Below are 10,496 nucleotides of genomic sequence, written 5' to 3'. Positions count from 1 at the left end.
CCTGGAACTCACTTTGTAGACCAGGCTGGCCTCGAACTCAGAAATCTGCCTGCCTCTGCCTCCCGAGTGCTGGGATTAAAGGCGTGCACCACCACGCCCGGCTTATTAATTGCATCTTGTGTTGACGATGCTCTTAACACTTGGTCTAAGAGATTCTTCATTCTTGTGAGAGTCAAAACCTCAACAAGGTTAGAAAGTGCTATCTATAAAAACACCAGTCATCAGATTTCTGTTTGTCTCCTGTATCATCTACTGATGACACCCAGATACTGTTCTTACCCCCTTTCCTTTAACTCCATAGCAAGAACGTAAGATTGTTTCTGCTAGTTAAGCCCAAGCTTAAGTGGAAGATTAAGTGTCCATTTCTAAATTGTTTAAATATTCCCTTGGGTTTACTTCTACTGACGTTCAATGGCAGATAGTAAGCTGTAAATATTAAATCATAAATGTTTATCTGGGATGTATGTATGAAAAAAGGAGTTTGAATAGGAAACCTGATCATTTTCAAATATCTCAAGCTGCAGAAATGAGTCTTACTTGCTTATAAGATAGTGCCAATATACTTTATAAAATCTATTTATATATTAATGTTAACACTAGTTGACCAGAGTTTTATAGCAGTGGCTGTGCTCTGAACAGTTACTTGAGGAGCATTAAAACCCACTGATGCTAAGCCAGCACCCAGGAGGCAGAGGCAAGCCAAGTTCAAGGTCATCCAGTCTATAAAGTAAATTCCAGGACAGCCAGAGCTACACAGAGAAACCCTGCTTCGAGAAACCAAAACAAAAGACAACAGAACAAAACCCATCGCTGATGGTGGTGTCTGACTACTCTTATGTCCTAACACTGGGGCTTCACTGTTTTGAAGTGTAGTCTGGGCACAAACCTTCCTGGATGATTTTGACAGGCGGGCAGAGCTGGGAACCTCTTGTTGAGAGCAGTCTGTCTCAGGCCCAAGGTTTGCAAAACTGACTGACTATACCTGCTAATGTGTATGCCCAGACCCTGGAGCCTCATCCCATCACTCAGGGAAGATGCAGCTCTGCACCAGTTCTTGTGGATGAGTTTGAGAAACTCACACCCAAGCAGTGATCTATATAGGTCCTAACTTAGAGGTCAGTAATAGAATTATTGACTTTTAAGTTAAACATATGTGAGGATTCATAGTGCCATTCCACATATACTGAAAACTATAGATACATATTTAATTATTTTATCCCATCCCACATGTGTATGATATTAATTAGAAAGAAATTTGGTAGATGAAAATTTATAAATGCTTTTACTATAAAACTGCTGAAGGATGGTTTCATTTTTCTAAATACTTGATTACTACTAATATGAACTGACAGCCATTGCATACTGAACACCATTTCTTTTGTTTTATGCTTTAACTTGATAATTTACATGTCATTTTAATTAATATCTTTTTCACTCCCAATTGACAATGAATTAATCTTTATTATTGCTGCATATCATTTCAAGGGGTAGCCAATATTTTCTTTTTATTATACTTTTTATTATTTAAAACAATTTCTAAATTTAAATATACTTTGATCATATTCTTTCCCTCCTCCAAGTTCTTCCAGATCCTCTTCTCATCCTTACCCACTCAGCTTTAAGTTTTTTCTCAAAAACAAAACAAAATAGACAGAAACCCAAGTAAGCAACAATACCCCAAATAGAAAACAAAATAAAACACCCCAACAGAAAAAAACAAAAAAATGTAAAACACCAAACTGTAACCAAATAAAAGCACACAAAAACAGTGGAGCCCGTTATGTGTTGGCAGCTACTCCTGAACATGGGGCCTGCCTTGGAGTGGTTGCTGTACCCATTCTCACTCCATTGGAGAAAACAGTCTTTTCCTCTCCCAGCACGTATAAATGACAGTTCAGTTGTTAACTTTTACCCTAGTGGCTAGTTTTTCATTCATTCATTCATTCATTCATTCATTCAAAATATAACAAAATAAAATATAATAAGATAAAACAAAAAAAAATCACATTAAACTTGAACAAAACAAACCAACAGAAAGAAAATAGTCCAGGAGAAAACACAAAAATCAGAGACCCACTCGTTCAAACACTCAGGGATCCCATAAAAACATTAAACTGGAAGCCATAATATATGCACTGAAGGACCTGGTGCAGACCTGTGCAGGCTGTATGGACGCTGCTTCAGGATCTATGAGATCATATGAGATTTGCTCATGTTAATTTAGAGAGCTATGTTTTCTTGGTATCCTTTTGTCATTGCATTTCCCCCCCGCCTTGCTTTTAGATCAGTATTATTCAGTTTTACCTTAGGTCTCTTGGTTATCCTGTCTCTGCTTCTTGGTCACCTAAGCAGTGCTGGGTATGGGTGCCCTCTCATGGAGTGGCCTTAAGTGAAATCAGATGTTGGTTGGTTGCTCACTCCCACAAGTTCTGTGCCACTATTGTCCTAGCATATCTTGCAGGCTGGATACCATTGTAGATCAAAGGCTTTGTAGCTAGGTTGATGTTTATGTTTTTCTTTTAGTAGCTTTCAGAGTATACTTCTGTACCAAAGACACTAGACTATAGAGATGGAGACTCTATGTCGGCACCAGCTTGATATCTCCATGTTCAATAGGTTAGGTAGGTGTTGGGATAACTGACTTTTTTTTATGTAGTGAAATAAAGGACAACAAATCTCTGGGATTTGATGAAGAAATTGGAACAAATAAGTAAATCTCTATAAACACAAACAAACCACACACACACACGCACACACATGTACACACATGCTGAACCTAGCTTGGCCAGTGTGACATGGTTTTCTGACTCTGGAACAGAGCCTTCAGGGAGTGGGTCTTCATGGGTATTGATGATTGCTATCGATGTAAGCCTTGTTTGTATAAAAGTGAACATATTTTCATGTTCCTTCTTCAAAGAATATCCTCTTTGCCAAGGTTAATAACTTCATGATAATCAGAGACAGAGTGAGTCTGGGAGGCAAGGGTGTGTCTATGTCTCAGCAAAATGGTAGAATGCTGTGACCTTTAGAACAGCCCTTAAGGCTGTGGGAAAGAACTCTGAAAACATGAGTTCAAAAATATATAATTTCTCAGCTATGCAAAATATGAGGATGTAATATGAATTGTATAAGGAGCTTCAGAGATCTAAAGGGTCAGAGGCAGCTGCACTAGAGCCAGTGGCAGGATACAAAGACAGGCATATACAAAGGTAGGCAGATTCCTGAGTTCAAGGTCAGCCTGGGGCAGAGGGAGTTTAGGTCCAGACCCAGGCATGGTAGGGATGATAATTTCAGGGCTAGTTCCCACCCAGTTATCTTATTGACTGTGCTTGCTGTAACTTTCTAAGAATCAAGGAGCTTGATCAATGGGGTCATGGGATGCTGATTCATGGGATAATCAAAAAGGAACCTGGGGTAAAGACCGAATCATTATATAAATAAAAGACTGGGCTTTTGGTCTGCAAGAGGGGAGCTATGTAGAGAGTTTTTAGAATTACAAAAACAAAACAAAACAAAGCAAAGCAAAACAAAACAAAACCAGAGAGATTTCCAGAGAAAGGAGGACATAGAACAATCTGGAAAGCTGTCATAGGCTGTCAGCTTGAAACCCACAATATGACTTCTAGTTGTTTGTTTCACTGCTCCCAGATACCCCTTCTCTCAGGAACCCCTTTCTAAGCCAAGGCTGGTCCTTGGTATACACATACAAACACATACACACAGATACCACACACCTATACATACACTTAAAAAAAAAGATTTATTTATATAGTATACTGTAGCTATAGAAGACACACTAGAAGAGGGCATCAGATTCCATTACAGATGGTTGTGAGCCACCATGTGGTTGCTAGGAGTTGAACTCAGGACCTCTGGAAGAACAGTCAGTGCTCTTAACCACTGAGCCATCTCTCCAGCCCCATACAACACACACTATTAAATCAAGACAACTTCTTCCTTTCTATAGGAAGCGCTAAATCTGTTATTTTCTCTTGTTTGTTTGTTTCCTGCTTCTTCTTTCTCATTTCACATCATATCTCTGAAGACAGTGCTTATATATTAAAATTTTCTCGGCTTAAATTAATGAATGCTGTCAAGCATATTCAGACTCAACATTTGCATATCTTGAACAACATATTTTTGCCTTATAAATGCTTTCCTGTTAAGAGGACGCATTCCCTTCTATGTTCTAGTCTTTTGTATTATAAATAGGAGAGTCTCAAACATAGTAGCACTGACTTGTAAAAGGATATCAACTTGCTGTTAAAATTGAATCAGTCCATGTACAAGAGAAAACTCAACATTTTACTGTGGAATCTACAGGCAGCTTCTGTAAAGTTAGTGAAATATATCGAGAAGGTTTGGCTACATTTTGTTTTTTTATTTTTTGTGTATGGGTACTTTGCCTGCATGTATGTATGCATATGTTTTGCATGCATGCCTGGTGCCTGAGGAGACCAGAAGAGGTCAGAAGAGGTCACTGGATCCCTTGGAACTGGTGTTACAGGTGGTTGTAAGCTACCAATGGGTGCTGGGAATTGAACCTGGATCCTCTAAGAACAACAAATGCTCTTTATTGCTAAGGCATCCCTCTTACCCTGATCACCACTCAAATAATAATTCCTAGCATATTCTTTCCATATTTTGTATCTCAAAGCCCTTATTTTTAAGCTTTTATTCTACCCCCCCTGATCAGTGTGGGAGTCTGACAACCCATCCACTACCTATCCTGTCTGTTGGCTCTGATCTCTCCTCAGTTGCTTGCTAGCATTGTCTACCTTCCCCATCCACAGATAACTATGTGACTCTCCTTATCTTCAAAGATCAAATAGAGTTTTTCTGTGGGTGTGAGAGGCATCAGGTCACAGAATGCTTCCCCTTCTTTTCCTCCCGTTTCCTGTGCCATGGTGTGCTCTGCTCTCTAGTGAGCCATACTCCTTGGTACCTCTGGCCTATGCTTATGTCATTTTCCCATTTGTAATATCTTCACTCTCTCCATTGACTCAGATTTCTGATAATCTTTTAATACCCTGAGGTCCTCACTGAAGCATTTCCCCAGAAACCAAATGGTAGTGGATCTTATCATGTTTCACAATAGTAAGCATAGAGGAGACTCTTTAAATATTTCATGATCTTTCCCCCTTATTGTGACACGAGATTTACTATGCCCGAGATCCTGATTTCTATACAAATTAACCATTGGCCTCTTCCTAAATGAAGATATATTTATTAAATGCCTGCTGGACATCAAGTAAGGCATTGCAATACAATGATGAACAAGACAGTTTTTCCCTGCATGCAAATTGTATTTTGGTGTAGTTGACAGATAAAGAACAAACTAGGCTATGATAAATATCAGGAAATAAACAAACTTGGAAAGAGGCTGCAGCAAGGTTGGGGGGTGGGGGTGGGGGTGGGGGGAGGCCTTGCCTGACTAGTAGCCTAGGCCTGACTGGTAGCCTCTCTCCCCTCGATGACATTTGAACAAAGAACTGAGCTAAGTGAAGGGAAGAACTGTGCTGGTGTGGGGGCAGGGACTTGGGGGAAGTCCCAGCAGCCAGTGCAAAGGCCCCAAGGTAGGTCTGCCGCTGGAAAACAGTGAGTTCAGAGAAGGAAGCCAGTGCCGCTCCTCAATGTTGCCTTCCTCGATAGAAGAACAGTCCAGGCTCGCATGAGACACCCTTGGCTCACTCTGAGTCCCCTCCGATTAAAGACAAATCATTTTGTCAATTCTCCTTCTCGTCTTTCCCTCTCAGAGCTGACCTGTTTCTGTCCCTTGTGTTTCCATGCATTTGTGTCTTGACTGGACCCAAATGCTCAGTCTTAGTGTAAGCAGGCTCTCTGCTTAAGGACCTAGGTCTACTGGACCAGTTTTTCTGTGAGCTGAGGCCTGTCTGCTAGGAGTGACTGGCCTTGCTTTCACAGCTAGACTTCCAGCCCCTGGAACAGAGCCTGGCACACAGTAGGTGAGCATTATTTTTTAGTATGGCTGGAAGATTAGCGTTGAGAGTTGAGAACAGCAGGAGGAGCCCTGTAGCATGGAAACTTGCAGACTGGCTCAGGATATTAATACCCTTCAGGAAATAAAATAACAACTGACATGAAGCAAAATTTTAGGACTGATTTATTAGATAGGAACCGAAGTCTAGATAATTTGAAACTTTTCGAATTTGAGAGCCCATGGACAAGACCCCTACTATCATCAGGTATCTAAGAAGAAATGGGCTCCAGATGTCTAATTTCCTATGCTTTTGGAAGCCCTAGGGGTTGGCAGGCCCTTGCCTCATACAAACCAGTTACCCTCACCAGCTTCAGGCTGAGCAGGAAGACTGTTTTGGTTCGGTGTTCATGCTTGCCTGGCTGAGTAGCGTTCTGTTCTCTTGTCAGGCTGCTGTCTGCCATGGAGAGCACGGCTTCCTTAGAGAACATGCCTGCCGCGTTCTCGCTTTTCGAACACTATGATGACAGCTCGGCGCGAAGTGACCAGATGTTGAAACAAGTGGCTGGTGAGCTTTTTAATATATCATTTACCTCGACGAAACTTGGCAGCTCGCTTGCCTGCTTTGTTACGTTTTTATAACTGAGGGAAGATGGGTGCAGGCTGAAAGGGTTTAAAGCGAGACTCTGAAATAGGGCAGGAGATGTAGCCCCTGCTCTGTGGTGTGGTGCATCCCCGTTGAAGCTCTGTGACTCTGCTGGGGCCGGAACAGAAGAGATGAAATCAATGGAACTGAAGGTCCCCTCTTCTTTGATTCTATTTTTTAAAACTGGAATTTTTTTCTCCCTATGTAAAAGAATTACTTCACAACAGCAGCCTGGCATACAGGTAAAAAAGGAATAAAATACTTTCATATGCAGTGAAAGAATTTTACCTTAGAGGTAGTTTTGCCCTCTCCCATTCCTTCTTCCTCTTCTTCTTTATTTACACCCCCCCATCCCCAAACCAAACAGATTAGCCTAGAGCACGCAGAGCTAGGCAACATGGCCCGTAGCCAGGAACCTCCCACTCAGCTGTCAGAGCATCCTGCCAGCTTTTCAAATTATTTTTTAATGTTCTATTTTAGCAAACAAGGCAATGCAACATTTAAATGCTCAAAGCTGTCATTTTCCTGGTTCCTGAGTTCTGCTTACTGTACAGGGTGCTCATACGTCCTTATCCAAAGGTACCCTTGTCAACCAGGTTTACCTCACAGATGGCAGGGGTGTTTAAAACGCTCATTCCTGTAGAGAAAGTTCTAGGTTAGTAACCAGTCAGAAGCTACTGTGTCTTTAGAAGAAAGCTTACCCCCCCCCAAAAAAAAACCCCACCACTTGCAAAACACTCATACCCAACAACCTTAATAAAGTAGACAATTTAGTCATTTACCCTAGTGAATGTTTTTCAGAACTGTCCTGCACCGAAGGGTGTTTTCTCATGTCTTTCAGAGCCATTAAACTAGAACATCAGCTGCAAACAAGATTTTGATGAACGGAGCAGCCGTCTGTCTTCAAGGCTTCTTTATACACAGCTGCCCGTTTTCAAGAATAGACTTCTGAGCATCCTTTGCTCAGCGGGAGGGCTTTTTATTTATGTTAGAGGCTGCAAAATTGCAGTCACAGACTGTTTGCCATCGCCCAGGAAGTGTATGTAGTCTCAGAGGTGTGAAGCACCTCTGGGGAGAGAGCCCTGAGAATGGATGCCTATGAATGTGCCTGCTCTGTTCTGCATATGTCTGCCTATGAATATGCAGGGCCCAGGGCCTGTATATTTTGTTCTGAGACCAATGCAACCGCACAGAGAGAAGGCCCTTGAGCACCTGGCTCCTGCTGACTTACACAGAGTGAGGAGAGAACACAAGCTTCCCTATGAGAGACGGCGGTGTTCACCTCTTACTCAGTTCCCACGGAGACCTGGCCCTGGTGAAACCCACAGGGCCAGTGCTCTCCTCCTCACACCGGCCCCAGGAGGAAGGTTTAGTTGGTTTGATTCTGGATCTTAGATTTGTTTGTAATTGTAGTAAGGTGCATATATAATTTGCTATAGATTAGGGGCTGGAGAGATGGCTCAGCAGCTAAGAGTGTGTGCTGTTCTTGCTGAGAAACTGATTTCAGTTCCCAGTGCCTCCAACGGTGGCTCACAACTGCCCATAGCTCCAGGTCAGGACTCTGAGGCTCTCTTCTGGAATCCGTGGGTACCAGCACTTGTATATACATAAGCCCACATAGAAACACACATGTATACCCAAAATTAAAAGAAAATAAATCTTAAAAAATAATTTACCCATTTTTATTAAAAAGCAAAAGCACTCATTTTTATTTTACTTTATTTCATTTTACCCAGTTATCTATTTTAAGTCAAGGTCTCACTATAAAGCCTTGGCTGTCCTGCACTCAACCAAAGAGATCTGCCTGCCTCTACCTACCTACCTATGCTAGGATTAAAGGTGTATACCACAACACTGGGTGTATTACTCAGTATATATCTGTAGCATGAAGTGTGTCCATAGTTTTGACAAGTATTACCACCATATATACCCAGAATTTCATCTTGCAACACTGACTCTCTCTGTCCATTAAAACACTAACCCCCTCTTCTTCCAGATCCCAGAAGTTGCCCCTCCCCCCACCTTTTTCTCTGAGTTTGATGCTCTGAAGAAGCGGAACCAGATAGTGCCTTTCTGTAGCTGTTTTATTCCACTTAGCATATTTTCCTCCCATGTTCACTCATGTTTGTGACACATGTCACAAGTTTGGTGTTTAAGACTTACTATATGCCTACACCATGAGTAGTTCCATCCATCTATCCATCCATCCATCCATCCATCCATCCATCCAACCATGGATAGAACTTGGGTTGTTTTCCCCTCTTGGCTATTGTGACTGATGCTGCTTTCCTCCTGACCTGTGTTTGGTTTTGGAGAAAGCATCTCACTATATAACCCAAGCTGGAGTCGGATTCACGGTCCTTCTGCTTCAGCTTCCTGGGTGCTGGAACTGTAGATGCATGCTTCTATGACCGTACGTTTTGTGGAGCATTTGAAAGCCAGGTTGAGTGGAATCTATATTTGGCCCCAGGTAATGGAATCTAAGCTGATGACTGTGTAGCTCCCTGAGTGTGAAAATGTTCTATGGGCACATCCTGCCAGTCAGGGGGGCTCCACAGGATGTTTCCTCTTCCTGCACCTGAGCTTCTGACAAAGAAGCCCCAAGATTCCATTTGTATTTCTTGACATCACACTTATTTAAGTTTACCCCTGTAAAAGTTTAGGCAGAGTTACTAACATAAGATCTAGGTCCCAGCGTTCTGCCAAATATGAATTATAAATGTAGCCATGATTATTAGATTATGTCTATGTGATGTTCTTATTCCCCTTTGGAACATTTTTTAAGAGTAAAAGTATCTCCTGTTTGAAGAAAAGGATATTTTAACTTTAACTCTTTGGATGGGAAACAAAATCACTTCTAGCCTGCATGTTATGCTTAGTTCCCTGCAGTGGCTCTACCTTAAAGTTAGGTGGTAGGTGGGGGGTTGACAATCAGTTTTTAAGTTTGTGAAGTTGTGCTAGAGAGAAAGGATATAGAACGATGCTGCCATTTTTGCAAGGTTAGCTCCAGTCCTGTGTATAATTTATACTGGGAAGATCATTCACATTATTCATGCTCCAGGAAGCTCTCCACGCTGCTTCAAAGACTAATAATAGTTGAAGTGCTTTGTTTGGCTGTTCTATAGACCTGGGCCACACGACAACCTGCTGGATCCTTTCTCTGGATGAATACCTTCAGAGCAGTAGCTCTCAATCTGTGGGTTGTGACCCCTTGGGGCTGTCAGATGTCCTGCATATCAGACATTTACATTACAATTCATCACAGTAGCAACATTACAGTTATGAAATAGGAACGGAATAATTTTATGGTTGGGTGTCACCACAACAGGAACTGTATTAAAGGCTGTAGCATTGAGAACCACTCTTAGATTCTCTGTTAGAAGATACAGCTGTCAGTCTTCAGGGAAAGGCAGAGGCAGGCAGGTGTCCGCCTTCCCATGCAGATTGCTCACTGTGTCCTGTCTCTATGGCCTCTATGACCCACCTACCAGGTACTGAGACTCCAGTTCAGTCTTCACTATTAGGAGTTCTTTGCTCTCTTCTCTACTATTTGTTCCTCCTGCCAGGGCTGTCTTGCCACCCCAGATGCTGCTTCTAGCGGACACAGTTTAAACACTTGATCTACATTATCTTGCTTCGTTTAACAAGCCTAGGACATAACCCTGAGGCTATGTGATGCAGAGAGTGGGAGGGGTGCCTCACGTTTAGAAGCCAGCTTCTGTTCTGGCCTATGAGCTTCACCATTCTCCTCGTTGGCTCCCCGTTTTTTATAACTGCATCACTCCTCACTTCTTTATCTTTATTGAATCATTTCAATTGGTCTTTTTATTCCATTTTTCAAATTCATGTATTTTGTTTTTCATTTTTGACCTTATTGCTGAACTAACTTTTTTTTTTTTTTTTTTTTTTTTT

General features: G+C 41.8%; 1 protein-coding gene across 1 annotated transcript in view; it reads left to right on the top strand.

The window, feature by feature from the left end:
- Cmya5 (cardiomyopathy associated 5) overlaps positions 1 to 10,496 on the top strand; it is a 94,554-nt gene that overhangs the window by 54,379 nt on the left and 29,679 nt on the right. Inside the window, exon 6 of the mRNA XM_029468236.1 lies at positions 6,369 to 6,506. Within this exon, the coding sequence (XP_029324096.1) occupies positions 6,369 to 6,506 (138 nt within the window). The remainder of the gene's footprint in view (positions 1 to 6,368; positions 6,507 to 10,496) is intronic.

This window comes from Mus caroli, chromosome 13 (genome assembly GCF_900094665.2).
Source record: "Mus caroli chromosome 13, CAROLI_EIJ_v1.1, whole genome shotgun sequence".
Taxonomy (NCBI): Eukaryota; Metazoa; Chordata; class Mammalia; order Rodentia; family Muridae; genus Mus; species Mus caroli.
Note: the sequence above shows the minus strand (reverse complement) of the source record. Positions and strands in the feature narration are given on the sequence as shown.